We start from the raw sequence: 14375 nt of genomic DNA on the forward strand, positions 1-14375 counted from the left end.
CGTGTATACAGGGAATCCTGCTCTCCTCGGAGCAGTGTGTGTATACCAGGACTCCTGCTCTGCATGGAGCGGTGCGTGTATACAGGGAATCCTGCTCTCCTCGGAGCAGTGTGTATACCAGGACTCCTGCTCTGCATGGAGCGGTGCGTGTATACAGGGAATCCTGCTCTCCACGGAGCAGTGTGTGTATACCAGGACTCCTGCTCTGCATGGAGCGGTGCGTGTATACAGGGAATCCTGCTCTCCACGGAGCAGTGTGTGTATACCAGGACTCCTGCTCTGCATGGAGCGGTGCGTGTATACAGGGAATCCTGCTCTCCTCGGAGCAGTGTGTGTATACCAGGACTCCTGCTCTGCATGGAGCGGTGCGTGTATACAGGGAATCCTGCTCTCCTCGGAGCAGTGTGTATACCAGGACTCCTGCTCTGCATGGAGCGGTGCGTGTATACAGGGAATCCTGCTCTCCTCGGAGCAGTGTGTATATACCAGGACTCCTGCTCTGCATGGAGCGGTGCGTGTATACAGGGAATCCTGCTCTCCTCGGAGCAGTGTGTATACCAGGACTCCTGCTCTGCATGGAGCGGTGCATGTATACAGGGAATCCTGCTCTCCTCAGAGCAGTGTGTGTGTATACCAGGACTCCTGCTCTGGATGGAGCGGTGCGTGTATACAGGGAATCCTGCTCTCCTCGGAGTAGTGTGTGTATACCAGGACTCCTGCTCTGCATGGAGCGGCACGTGTATACAGGGAATCCTGCTCTCCTCGGAGCAGTGTGTATACCAGGACTCCTGCCCTGCATGGAGCGGTGCGTGTATACAGGGAATCCTGCTCTCCACGGAGCAGTGTGTGTATACCAGGACTCCTGCTCTGCATGGAGCGGTGCGTGTATACAGGGAATCCTGCTCTCCTCGGAGCAGTGTGTGTATACCAGGACTCCTGCTCTGCATGGAGCGGTGCGTGTATACAGGGAATCCTGCTCTCCTCGGAGCAGTGTGTATACCAGGACTCCTGCTCTGCATGGAGCGGCGCGTGGTATACAGGGAATCCTGCTCTCCTCGGAGCAGTGTGTGTATACCAGGACTCCTGCTCTGCATGGAGCGGCGCGTGTATACAGGGAATCCTGCTCTCCTCGGAGCAGTGTGTGTGTATACCAGGACTCCTGCCCTGCATGGAGCGGTGCGTGTATACAGGGAATCCTGCTCTCCTCGGAGCAGTGTGTATACCAGGACTCCTGCTCTGCATGGAGCGGCGCGTGGTATACAGGGAATCCTGCTCTCCTCGGAGCAGTGTGTGTATACCAGGACTCCTGCCCTGCATGGAGCGGTGCGTGTATACAGGGAATCCTGCTCTCCACGGAGCAGTGTGTGTATACCAGGACTCCTGCCCTGCATGGAGCGGCGCGTGTATACAGGGAATCCTGCTCTCCTCGGAGCAGTGTGTGTATACCAGGACTCCTGCTCTGCATGGAGCGGTGCGTGTATACAGGGAATCCTCTCCTCGGAGCAGTGTGTATACCAGGACTCCTGCTCTGCATGGAGCGGCGCGTGTATACAGGGAATCCTGCTCTCCTCGGAGCAGTGTGTGTATACCAGGACTCCTGCTCTGCATGGAGCGGTGCGTGTATACAGGGAATCCTGCTCTCCTCGGAGCAGTGTGTGTATACCAGGACTCCTGCCCTGCATGGAGCGGCGCGTGTATACAGGGAATCCTGCTCTCCTCGGAGCAGTGTGTGTATACCAGGACTCCTGCTCTGCATGGAGCGGCGCGTGTATACAGGGAATCCTGCTCTCCTCGGAGCAGTGTGTGTATACCAGGACTCCTGCTCTGCATGGAGCGGCGCGTGTATACAGGGAATCCTGCTCTCCTCGGAGCAGTGTGTGTATACCAGGACTCCTGCCCTGCATGGAGCGGTGCGTGTATACAGGGAATCCTGCTCTCCACGGAGCAGTGTGTGTATACCAGGACTCCTGCCCTGCATGGAGCGGCGCGTGTATACAGGGAATCCTGCTCTCCTCGGAGCAGTGTGTGTATACCAGGACTCCTGCCCTGCATGGAGCGGTGCGTGTATACAGGGAATCCTGCTCTCCTCGGAGCAGTGTGTGTATACCAGGACTCCTGCTCTGCATGGAGCGGTGCGTGTATACAGGGAATCCTGCTCTCCTCGGAGCAGTGTGTATTCCAGGACTCCTGCTCTGCATGGAGCGGTGCGTGTATACAGGGAATCCTGCTCTCCTCGGAGCAGTGTGTGTATACCAGGACTCCTGCTCTGCATGGAGCGGCACGTGTATACAGGGAATCCTGCTCTCCTCGGAGCAGTGTGTGTATACCAGGACTCCTGCTCTGCATGGAGCGGCGCGTGTATACAGGGAATCCTGCTCTCCTCGGAGCAGTGTGTGTATACCAGGACTCCTGCTCTGCATGGAGCGGTGCGTGTATACAGGGAATCCTGCTCTCCTCGGAGCAGTGTGTGTATACCAGGACTCCTGCTCTGCATGGAGCGGCACGTGTATACAGGGAATCCTGCTCTCCTCGGAGCAGTGTGTGTATACCAGGACTCCTGCTCTGCATGGAGCGGTGCGTGTATACAGGGAATCCTGCTCTCCTCGGAGCAGTGTGTGTATACCAGGACTCCTGCTCTGCATGGAGCGGCGCGTGGTATACAGGGAATCCTGCTCTCCTCGGAGCAGTGTGTGTATACCAGGACTCCTGCTCTGCATGGAGCGGCGCGTGTATACAGGGAATCCTGCTCTCAGAGCAGTGTGTGTATACCAGGACTCCTGCTCTGCATGGAGCAGTGCGTGTATACAGGGAATCCTGCTCTCCTCGGAGCAGTGTGTGTATACCAGGACTCCTGCCCTGCATGGAGCGGTGCGTGTATACAGGGAATCCTGCTCTCCTCGGAGCAGTGTGTGTATACCAGGACTCCTGCCCTGCATGGAGCGGTGCGTGTATACAGGAAATCCTGCTCTCCTCGGAGCAGTGTGTGTATACCAGGACTCCTGCTCTGCATGGAGCGGTGCGTGTATACAGGGAATCCTGCTCTCCTCGGAGCAGTGTGTGTATACCAGGACTCCTGCTCTGCATGGAGCGGCGCGTGTATACAGGGAATCCTGCTCTCAGAGCAGTGTGTATACCAGGACTCCTGCCCTGCATGGAGCGGCGCGTGTATACAGGGAATCCTGCTCTCAGAGCAGTGTGTGTATACCAGGACTCCTGCTCTGCATGGAGCGGCGCGTGTATACAGGGAATCCTGCTCTCAGAGCAGTGTGTGTATACCAGGACTCCTGCTCTGCATGGAGCAGTGCGTGTATACAGGGAATCCTGCTCTCCTCGGAGCAGTGTGTGTATACCAGGACTCCTGCCCTGCATGGAGCGGTGCGTGTATACAGGGAATCCTGCTCTCCTCGGAGCAGTGTGTGTATACCAGGACTCCTGCCCTGCATGGAGCGGTGCGTGTATACAGGAAATCCTGCTCTCCTCGGAGCAGTGTGTGTATACCAGGACTCCTGCTCTGCATGGAGCGGTGCGTGTATACAGGGAATCCTGCTCTCCTCGGAGCAGTGTGTGTATACCAGGACTCCTGCTCTGCATGGAGCGGCGCGTGTATACAGGGAATCCTCTCCTCGGAGCAGTGTGTGTATACCAGGACTCCTGCTCTGCATGGAGCGGCACGTGTATACAGGGAATCCTGCTCTCCTCGGAGCAGTGTGTGTATACCAGGACTCCTGCTCTGCATGGAGCGGTGCGTGTATACAGGGAATCCTGTTCTCCTCGGAGCAGTGTGTGTATACCAGGACTCCTGCTCTGCATGGAGCGGCACGTGTATACAGGGAATCCTGCTCTCCTCGGAGCAGTGTGTGTATACCAGGACTCCTGCTCTGCATGGAGCGGCACGTGTATACAGGGAATCCTGCTCTCCTCGGAGCAGTGTGTGTATACCAGGACTCCTGCTCTGCATGGAGCGGTGCGTGTATACAGGGAATCCTGCTCTCCTCGGAGCAGTGTGTGTATACCAGGACTCCTGCTCTGCATGGAGCGGTGCGTGTATACAGGGAATCCTGCTCTCCTCGGAGCAGTGTGTATACCGGACCTCCTGTCCTGCGTGGAGCAGCGCATATATACCATGACTAGAAACCTTTTAATTTTTCTGCTTTTCTCCGCCCAGAATCTGAAAACGCCGAATCCGTGAAGGACGAGCCAATGGAGGTGGACGAGGCCGTGGAGGTGGATGCAGCCTGCGGCGCGGGTGAGGGGCCCTTCCCGGACGCCGATCTCATCAATGTCAGCCTGGGCTTCCAGAGGAGGACATGGTACAAGAAGGTGGTGAAGTCATCCCGCCTGGATGCGCTGCTGGAGCGGAGGGAGCGGCAATTTGCTTACGAGGAAAAGCAGCGACTGGAGAGACTGAAACTTGTCAGCGGCTCACAGCAGCACAGAGGATTACAGGATGGCAGCAAAGCCAGGAGTATCGGCAGAGGCACAGCCCGGAAACTGGACCTGGACGGCGCCAGTCAGGATATGGCCAAGTCCAGCAGCCCGACCCCCAAGGAGGACCCTGCAGAGATGGCAGAAAATGAGACCAAAGAGGAGACCCCCGCCAGTGCAGACTCGCGGCAAGACCACCATCCTTCCAGTTGCCCGGCTGACAAGTCCGCAGAGGGTGAGCAATCGGAAGAGGTCAGCGATAAATCTGTGCCCCCCAACGACGAAGGAAATCCTGAGCCGTCGGCAGAAAGCATGGAAAAAGGCAGTGTCAGCGAGACCCCGGAGGATCGGTCCACAGACGGAGACCAGGAGGACGTCGCCTCCCATACCTGTGCAGACCACCACCAGGAGGGCGAGACCGCCGCCATTGTCATCACCCCGCAGGTCAACGGGAAGTTCCTGAAAAAAAGCCACGGGCAGGAAACCGAGGTGAAGAACATCCCAACGTCTCCGCACAGCTCCACTGACACCGCGTTGAAAGCCTTCATGAACGGAAACGTCAGCATGGAGGAAGAGGATGAGAACGGGGTCTCTGCAGGGAAAGAAGACTGCGTGCTGGAGAAGAGCGCCACGTCCCCCCTGACCTCCGCCGAGGAGTCCAGCCTCAGCAACGACTCCGTACAGCAGAATGGTTTACCCCCCGACACCATGAACGGGGAGAGGAACTCACAAACGGTTGTCACTGAGGTGACCACAACTACCACCACCGTGTCCACCTCCAGGACCGTAGTGGAGGTCTCCAGCATGTCCCCCACGCCAGAGGTGTCCTCGGAGAAAACCTGTTTGTCCAGCACCACCACGACCACCGTGACCAAAGTCACTTCACCGAGCGACCGAGGCGCCCTGTCTGTCAGCGAGCACAGCAGGACCACGGTGACCGCCAGCGACTCCAGCACCACGCAAGCTGGCACCATCTCATCGCTCATGACCATCAGCAAAGAGTACACCACCAAGGACCGCGTGCGGCTCTGCAAGTTCTCCAAACCCAAGAAGTCCCGGTCAGGGACGGCGCTCCCATCCTACCGGAAATTCGTCACCAAGAGCAACAAGAAGAGCATCTTTGTGCTGCCCCTGGACGACCTGAAGAAGCTGTCACGGAGAGGGGGGATCCGGGAGGTGCCGTTCTTCAGCTACAATGCCAAGCCGGTGCACGATATCTGGCCGTACCCGTCACCACGCCCCACCTTCGGAATAACCTGGAGGTAGGTTGGCTACGGGCCCCATGACAACTCTTCCTGTCAGAGATCTGCATCCTGCTAATGTGCAGCAGTAATGCCGCTTGTCCGTTCCACCCTGTACAGATACCGCCTGCAGACCGTGAAGTCCCTGGCCGGTGTCAGCCTCATGCTGCGGCTCCTGTGGGCGAGCCTGAGGTGGGACGACATGATCGCCAAGCCCCCTCCCGGAGGGGGGATCACGCGCACAGGTACGCAGCGCCCTCCCATGGCCGCTCCTGCTCGGCCGCCATGTCCGCCCTGGTATAATGGAGGTCTGTAATTCCAGAGTCTTCGGAAACGGAAATCATCACCACGGAGATCATCAAGAGGCGCGAAGTCGGCCCCTACGGCATCCGCTCCGAGTACTGCGTCAGGAAGATCATTTGTCCCATCGGTGTCCCGGAGGCTCCGAAAGGTGAGAACCCCGAAGCCGAGCGCCGCCGGTCACAGGTGGGTCCGGACAGAGAATGCAAACCGTGACACTAATCTGTTACAGAGACCCCAACACCGCAGAGGAAGGGGCTCCGATCCAGCGCGCTCCGCCCCAAAAGGCCCGAGACCCCTAAACGGACTGGTCCAATCATCCTGGAGTCCTGGGTGACCGAGGACGAGCTGGAGCTGTGGGAGATCAAATGCTTCTCAGAGCGGTAAGTGCCGCGTTCTGCGCTGCAGCTCCCCCGGAGCCGTTTGGCTGCACTATAACTCCCATCATCTGCAGGGTGGAGAAGGAGAAAATCCAGTCCGGAGAGAGTAAAGCCGGGGACCCGAAGAAGGGAGAAGACGGGAAATCCCAGGCGGACACTCAGCTGAAGCAGCAGCGTCTCTCCGCCCAGCAGGTACGGGCAGGACTACAACTCTCAGTATTTCTCATTTCTCTGCCTCTGAGGGCTTGTTGGAAGTTGGGTCACATAATGGAGGGCAAGGGTCTCTGACATGCTGGGGGGGAACCTTGGCCCTTACACTTGGTTTAGGTACAGAGTTTGCAGAATAATGGATGCAGCGAGGATAAGTTTGCACCCCCCCTTCATACATGGCATGTAACAGGTTAATGCGGAGTACCTCCTTCTTTCAGAAACGCTTGGAGCAGCAGAAGCAGTTACCGCTCCCACCCGGCACCACCATTGTGGCCACCACCAGCGCCACCCTGACCACGCTCGCCACGCCACACAAAGTCGTCATGGGCTCCTTAACCACCTCCGTCGCCCCAGGGGCAAAAGTAATGTTGGCCACCAAGATCGGCCCCCCGACCACCGTCTCCTTCCAGCAGAACAAGAACTTCCACCAGACGTTCGCCACATGGGTGAAGCAAGGACAGCCGACCACCGGTAATGGGGGTGATGGTCCCAGGGGGGTCGTAGGGGTCACAGCCCCAGCGTAGGGTGAGACCACGTGGGCACTCACACGGCCCCATGCCTTGTGTCTTGTAGCCTCCAGCACAGAGGTGTCCTCGGCCACTTCTGTCACCACCTCAGGCCAAACCTTCCAGATAAGTGGAAGTCCGGGGTCTGTAGCCGGGAAGGTCCTCACTAAGCTGCCTCTTCCCGCCAATAGCAAGATATTAGCCGTGAACGTGCCCTCGTCCCCGGGAGGTAGGGAGGCCGCCGGCAGCGCTGCACCCCCCCGAGTTAGGGGCCGGCCCGGTGTCATCACCCATCTTCTCCCTTACAGGTGTGGTCCAGGTGCAGCAGAAGGTTCTGGGTATCTTACCGTCCACCACAGGCGTGCAGCAAACCTACACCACGTTCCAGCCGCGGACGGCGACTGTCTCCATCCGGCCGAATAACATAGGGACCACCCAACAGGTGCGGACATTGGATAAGGGTCCCCCGGCCGCTGCATGAAATAGTCCTATACTAATGGCCCCGCTCCTGTCCTAGGTGATCACAGCCGGCACTCAGATCCGCCCCGCGGTGACGGTGATCCGGGCGCCTTCCTTGTCGCAGTCGTCTGTCGGGAAGCCCATTATGCGTACCCCCCTCATGGTGCAGCAAGGGATTCTGCAGACCAGTAAGTGTCTCCTGTGCAGCCGCACCGCCACAGTGTGCCGGGAGTGTAACGGTGTAATGTATTCCCGCAGGTCAGCCGCAGCAGGTCGTAACGCAGATCATAAGGGGGCAGCCCGTCACCACCACTATGCCCTTGGGGACCGCGGTTTCCAGTGGGGGGCTTAAGGTGGGCACCCCAGTACAACAAGCTCAGCCGCAGGCCACCACCCCGCAGACCACCAGACCGCCACAGCAGGGACAGGTGAAGCTGACCATGGCGCAGCTGACACAGCTCACGCAGCAGCAGGTAAGTGTCAGATGTGATGGGCTCGGCCCGTTGTGGGGGCATCGGGGCTTGGCTAACGCTTGTCTGTATATAGGGGGGAAACCAGAGCCTTACCGTCGTGGTCCAAGGTCAAGGACAGACCACCGGACAGCTGCAGCTCATTCCTCAAGGAATGGCCGTCATTCCCACGCCCGGGCAGCAGCTGATGCAGGCTGCCATGCCGAACGGTACCATCCAGAGGTTCCTGTTTACTCCGCTGCCACCAGGCTCCACGCCGGCCGCCACCTCCACAGCTGGTACGTGGCTGCCTGGCAGTTGTCTCGCCGGCTTTGCGCTGTTGTCTCTTGCTCGCTTTGCGCCGTCCCTTGCTCACTTTGTGCCCTCAGACAACTTTGTGATCTCAGCCCGCTGTGTGCCATCGTCCCTCGCCTCCGTCGGCCCTCGCCTGCGTCGCGCCTCCGTCGGCCCTCGCCTGCTTTGCGCCTCCGTCGGCCCTCGCCTGCTTCCGTCGGCCCTCACCTGCTTCCGTCGGCCCTCGCCTGCTTCCGTCGGCCCTCGCCTGCTTCCGTCGGCCCTCGCCTGCTTCCGTCGGCCCTCGCCTGCTTCCGTCGGCCCTCGCCTGCTTCCGTCGGCCCTCGCCTGCTTCCGTCGGCCCTCGCCTGCTTCCGTCGGCCCTCCCCTGCCTCCGTCGGCCCTCACCTGCCTCCGTCGGCCCTCACCTGCCTCCGTCGGCCCTCGCCTGCTTCGCGCCTCCGTCGGCCCTCGCCTGCTTCGCGCCTCCGTCGGCCCTCGCCTGCTTCGCGCCTCCGTCGGCCCTCGCCTGCTTCGCGCCTCCGTCGGCCCTCGCCTGCTTCGCGCCTCCGTCGGCCCTCGCCTGCTTCGCGCCTCCGTCGGCCCTCGCCTGCTTCGCGCCTCCGTCGGCCCTCGCCTGCTTCGCGCCTCCGTCGGCCCTCGCCTGCTTCGCGCCTCCGTCGGCCCTCTCCTGCCTCGGGCCTCGCGCTTCTGTCGGCCCTCGTCTGCCACGCGCCTCGCGCTTCCGTCGGCCCTCGTCTGCCTCACGCCTCGCGCCTCCGTCGGCCCTCGCCTGCCTCGCGCCTCCGTCGGCCCTCGCCTGCCTCGCGCCTCCGTCGGCCCTCGCCTGCCTCGCGCCTCCGTCGGCCCTCGCCTGCCTCGCGCCTCCGTCGACCCTCGCCTGCCTCGCGCCTCCGTCGGCCCTCGTCTGCCTCGCGCCTCCGTCGGCCCTCGTCTGCCTCGCGCCTCTGTCGGCCCTCGTCTGCCTCGCGCCTCCGTCGGCCCTCGTCTGCGTCGCGCCTCCGTCGGCCCTCGTCTGCCTCGCGCCTCCGTCCATCAGTTCTCGCTTGCCTCGCGCCTCCGTCGGCCCCACGCCCACACACTGTGCACGGTCTGACCCCCATCCACTTTGTGCTGTCACTTACAGATTTGCTCTCTCCTCAGCGTCTTCATCATGTGAACAGAAGTCTGCAGCCCAGATTCCCAGCAGCCAGTCCGCTCCTCCACCACTTGCCCCCGCTCAGTTCTCACAGACTCTGCCTCAGAGCACGGACCCTCCAACGCTACCCCCCCAGACATCCGATCAGACCCTGCTCCCATCACAGGCATCTCACCCTGCTGGGACCTCGGAGGATGGGCAGCCGCAACAGTCCGCAGCATCCGAGACAGATCGGTATCCGGTGACCACCGAAGCCAACAGTGCAGCTCACGTCCCCCCGGGCTCTGTCCAGGTGTCGTCACAGCCAGCGACGCAGCTGAGTTGCCCCCAGATACAGACCTTAGCCCCCAGTCCCGGCCAGGCGCACCCCTCCATCCAGATGACCCTCCCGGCTTCATTCCACATCCAGTCACCCCCGCTCCAGACGAAGCCTCCGCAGCACATTCAGACGGTGAACCAAGTGATGGTGCAGTCCCCACCCCGGGGGCAAGTGCAGATCAAGCCGGCCCAGACGCAGGTGATCACCGTCCCCCAGCTCCACCAGCAGGTGCAGGTCCTGTCCCATCTGCCCCCACAGGTGATGGCCCAGATCCAGCAAGGAGGAATCCCACAGCAAATCAAGCTGCAGCTGCCCTTCCAGATCCAGCCAGCCGGGCCGGGCCAGGCCCACCAGATCCAGAACGTGGTGACAGTGCAGGCGTCCAGCGTCCAGGAACATCTGCAGCGGATAAAGCAGATCCAGGAACAGCAGAGCAAGAAGAAGCATCAGGAGCTGAAGAGGGAGCAGACCGTGCAGGGAAGCAGCCAGAGCGAGATGATCCAGAAGCAGGTGACCGTCCTGTGTGCGGGGGTCCGCCGCCCCCACTGAGGGGGCTCCGTCACTAATGTCTATGGCACAGAACATCAGCCTTGTAGTTAGTAACCCTTTGAGAACACCAACATTTTTTTCTGAGCTTTCTGTCTTCAACCGTACAAAAGCCGTTCACTGTACTATGTAATGTGCAGAAAGACGGCGGAGAAATGGGGAAAAATATGGGCGGCTCCTGAGCTCTCTCCCAGCGGCTCCTGAGCTCTATACCAAGCTCTCTGTCCCTTTGGCTCCCTAGCTCTCTCGTAGCGACTCCTGAGCGCGCTCTCTCTACCGAGCTCTCTGATCCAGCTCCTCCTGAGCTCTCTCCCAGTGACTCCTGAGCGCTCTCTCTTCCGGGCTCTCTGTTCCAGCTGCTCCTGAGTTCTCTCCCAGCGGTTCCTGAGCTCTATACCAAGCTCTCTGTCCCTTCGGCTCCCTAGCTCTCTCGCAGCGACTCCTGAGCGCGCTCTCTCTACCGAGCTCTTCCGGCTGCTCCTGAGCTCTCTCCCAGTGACTCCTGAGCGCTCTCTCTTCCGAGCTTTCTGTTCCAGTTGCTCTTGAGTTCTCTCCCAGCAGCTCCTGAGCCGTCGGCTCCCCAGCTCTCTCGCACGACTCCTGAGCACTCTCTCTCTACCGAGCTCTCTGTTCCGGCTGCTCCTGAGCGCTCTCTACCGAGCTCTCTGTTTCAGCTGCTCCTGAGCTCTCCCAGTGGCTCCTGAGCTCTCCACTGAGCTCTCTGTCCCGTCGCCTCCCCAGCTCTCTCCCAGCTGTTCCTGAACTCTCTACCGAGCTCTCTGTTCCGGCTGCTCCTGAGCTCTCTCCCAGTGACTCCTGAGCGCTCTCTACCGAGCTCTCTGTTTCAGCTGCTCCTGAGCTCTCCACCGAGCTCTGTCCCGTCGGCTCCCCAGCTCTCTCCCAGCTGTTCCTGAACTCTCTACTGAGCTCTCTGTTCCGGCTGCTCCTGAGCTCTCTCCCAGCGAGTCATGAGCGCTCTCTCTACCGAGGTCTCTGTTCCAACTGCTCCTGAGCTCTTTCCCAGTGGCTCCTGAGCTCTCTGTCCTGTCGGCTCCCCAGCTCTTTCCCAGCGACTCCTGAGCGCTCTCTCTCTACCGAGCTCTGTTCCGACTGCTCCTCAGCTTCTCTCCCGGTGGCTCTTGAGCTTCTCTCCCGGTGGTTCCTGAGCTCTCTGTTCCGGCTGCTCCTGAGCTCTCTCCCAGCGGCTCCTTAGCATTCTCTCTACCGAGCACTGTTCCGACAGCTCCTGAGCTCTCTCCCAGCGTCTCCTTAGCTTTCTACCGAGCTCTCTGTCCCTTCGGCTCCCTAGCTCTCTCCCAGTGACTCCTGAGCGTTCTCTCGCTCTACTGAGCTCTCTGTTCTGGCTGCTCCTGAGCTCTCTCCCACTGTCTCCTTAGCTTTCTACCGAGCTCTCTGTCCCTTCGGCTCCCTAGCTCTCTCCCAGTGGTTCCTGAGGTCTCTGTTTTGGCTGCTCTTGAGCTCTTTCCCAGTGACTCCTGAGCGTTCTCTCGCTCTACTGAGCTCTCTGTTCTGGCTGCTCCTGAGCTCTCTCCCAGCGGCTCCTGAGCTTTCTACCGAGCTCTGTCCCTTCGGCTCCCCAGCTCTCTCCCAGCGGTTCCTGTGGTCTCTGTTTTGGCTTCTCCTGAGCTGTCTCCCAGGGACTCCTGAGCGCTCTACTGAGCTCTCTGTTTTGGCTGCTCCTGAGCGCTCTCTCTCTACCGAGCCCTGTTCTGACTGTGCCTGAGCTCTCTCCCAAGCGGTTCCTGAGCTCTCTCTACCGAGCTCTCTGTTCTGGCTGCTCCTGAGCTCTCTCCCAGTGACTCCTGAGTTCTCTCTACCTCACTTTCTGTTTCGCCGGCTCTCACTCTGTCCGTCCCGCCGGCTCTCGCTCTCTGTCCGTGTCGCCAGCGAACTACACCAGGAATGTACGCATGGGGTCTTTAAGGGGTTACTTCGCAGAGTCTGTGTCTGACTTGCTGTATCTGCCCAGCAGCTCGTGATGAAGCAGAACGCCGTCATTGAGCACCTGAAGCAGAAGAAGACCATGACGCCAACAGAAAGAGAAGAAAATCAGAGGTAGAGACCCCCGAGTGCAAATGGTTATGGGTAACGGGGATAAAGGGGTCCTCTACCCACAGATGTGATGATTACTGTGGCCTGACATGGCCGCTGATGGCAGTACGGGGTCCTGTCTGACAACCTTGTTTGTAAGGTTATAATGTGGTACAGTTGTCACCCAGATGTTCTGAGAGCAGCGGTGGTCGGCAGAGCGGTTGGGGCGGTAACCAATGTGTCTTTGCCATTCAGGATGATCGTGTGTAACCAGGTGATGAAATACGTCCTGGACAAGATCGACAAGGAGGAGAAGCAGGCGGCGAAGAAGCGCAAGCGGGAGGAGAGCGTGGAGCAGAAGAGGAGCCGGCAAAACGCCAGCAAGCTCTCTGCACTTCTCTACAAGCACAAGGAGCAGCTGAAGGCTGAGATCCTGAAGAAGAGGGCGCTGCTGGACAAGGAGCTGCAGATCCAGGTGCAGGTATGTCTGGGCGGCCGTCGCTGGGGAGGAGAAGATGAAGAGCAGCGGGGTCCGCTGGGGAGGGAGAGGAGGAGTAGCAAGAATGCTGGGGAGGGGGGATGAAGAGCAGCGGGGCCGATGGGGAGGGAGAGGAGGAGTAGCAAGACCGCTGGGGAGGGGGATGAAGAGTAGCAAGACTGCTGGGGAGGGAGAGGAGGAGTAGCAAGACTGCTTGGTTGGGGGGGATGAAGAGCAGCAAGACTGCTGGGGTGGGTGGGATTAGGATCAAGAACGCTGGTGTGAAGGGGAGGAGGAGTGGGACCACTGTGGTGAGCGGAGGAGGACCAACACCGCTGGTGTGAAGGGGAGGGGGATACGTGGGATGGGGGAAAGGAACCGCTGGGGACGGCAGGGGTGGGAGGAGGAGCTGGACTGCCATGTGTACTGTAACCTGTAGCCACTTGACAGGAGGAGGTGAAGAAGGACCTGCACAAGATCAAGAAGGAGAAGGAGCGCGCCCAGGCCGCCGCTGCTGCTGCACCCCCTCCTCCTCCGCCACCCCCACTGCCCTCGCCACCACCACCACCAGTGCACCGACCATCGCCCACTTCCCCGACCACAACCTCCTCCTCACACAAACGCAAGAGGGAGGAGGAGGAGCATCATCATCATCCTCATCATCATCCTTCCAAGCCTAAAAAGAAGAAGCTAATCTCCGCTACCTCAAAGGACTACAAGAAGGACAACAAACTCTACTGCATCTGCAAGACGCCCTACGACGAGTCCAAGTGAGTGACCCCGTGTTACACATACGTGTGTGTGTGTGTATATACATGCATGGCGGAGGGAAAACATGTCCACACGAGGGGGCACTCGGCGGACACGGGACCTGGTCAGTGGTGATGGGGACCAGCACCATGCGGTGGGCTCAGTGTGCACTGCATTACAAAGATAAGCCCCACCCCCAGCTCATGCTATCCCCCTCCGGGCTCCTTCCCTCCTCTGCCTCTAGGCTTGTGTCTATCCCTTCCCTCCCCTCCGGGCTCTTGTCTCTCTGGGCCCTTATCCCCCTCCCTCTGGGCCCTTGTCCCCCTCTCTCCGAGCTCGCGTCCGTCTCCCCTCCCTCCCTCCGGGCTCGCGTCCGTCTCCCCTCCCTCCCTCCCTCCGGGCTCGCGTCCGTCTCCCCTCCCTCCCTCCCTCCGGGCTCGCGTCCGTCTCCCCTCCCTCCCTCCGGGCTCGCGTCCGTCTCCCCTCCCTCCCTCCGGGCTCACGTCCGTCTCCCCTCCCTCCTTCCGGGCTCGCGTCCGTCTCCCCTCCCTCCCTCCGGGCTCGCGTCCGTCTCCCCTCCCTCCCTCCGGGCTCGCGTCCGTCTCCCCTCCCTCCCTCCGGGCTCGCGTCCGTCTCCCCTCCCTCCCTCCGGGCTCGCGTCCGTCTCCCCTCCCTCCCTCCGGGCTCGCGTCCGTCTCCCCTCCCTCCCTCCGGGCTCGCGTCCGTCTCCCCTCCCTCCCTCCGGGCTCGCGTCCGTCTCCCCTCCCTCCCTCCGGGCTCGCGTCCTTCTCCCCTCCCTCCCTCCGG

General features: G+C 60.5%; 1 protein-coding gene across 8 annotated transcripts in view; it reads left to right on the forward strand.

The window, feature by feature from the left end:
- Window positions 1-14375, forward strand: part of BPTF (bromodomain PHD finger transcription factor) — a 37515-nt gene that overhangs the window by 16280 nt on the left and 6860 nt on the right. For 3 of the 8 annotated variants that reach the window (XM_077254699.1, XM_077254702.1, XM_077254704.1), the window contains exons 13-27: window positions 4166-5687; window positions 5787-5911; window positions 5989-6117; window positions 6199-6349; window positions 6421-6538; window positions 6775-7027; window positions 7130-7291; window positions 7371-7504; window positions 7580-7709; window positions 7780-7994; window positions 8068-8269; window positions 9429-10252; window positions 12279-12364; window positions 12596-12821; window positions 13269-13588. In XM_077254699.1, the coding sequence (XP_077110814.1) occupies window positions 4166-5687; window positions 5787-5911; window positions 5989-6117; window positions 6199-6349; window positions 6421-6538; window positions 6775-7027; window positions 7130-7291; window positions 7371-7504; window positions 7580-7709; window positions 7780-7994; window positions 8068-8269; window positions 9429-10252; window positions 12279-12364; window positions 12596-12821; window positions 13269-13588 (4597 nt within the window). The remainder of the gene's footprint in view (window positions 1-4165; window positions 5688-5786; window positions 5912-5988; window positions 6118-6198; window positions 6350-6420; window positions 6539-6774; window positions 7028-7129; window positions 7292-7370; window positions 7505-7579; window positions 7710-7779; window positions 7995-8067; window positions 8270-9428; window positions 10253-12278; window positions 12365-12595; window positions 12822-13268; window positions 13589-14375) is intronic. The other 5 variants (XM_077254700.1, XM_077254705.1, XM_077254703.1 and 2 more) reach the window with 3 other exon arrangements.

The sequence above is a fragment of the Ranitomeya variabilis genome, chromosome 4 (genome assembly GCF_051348905.1).
Source record: "Ranitomeya variabilis isolate aRanVar5 chromosome 4, aRanVar5.hap1, whole genome shotgun sequence".
Classification (NCBI taxonomy): Eukaryota; Metazoa; Chordata; class Amphibia; order Anura; family Dendrobatidae; genus Ranitomeya; species Ranitomeya variabilis.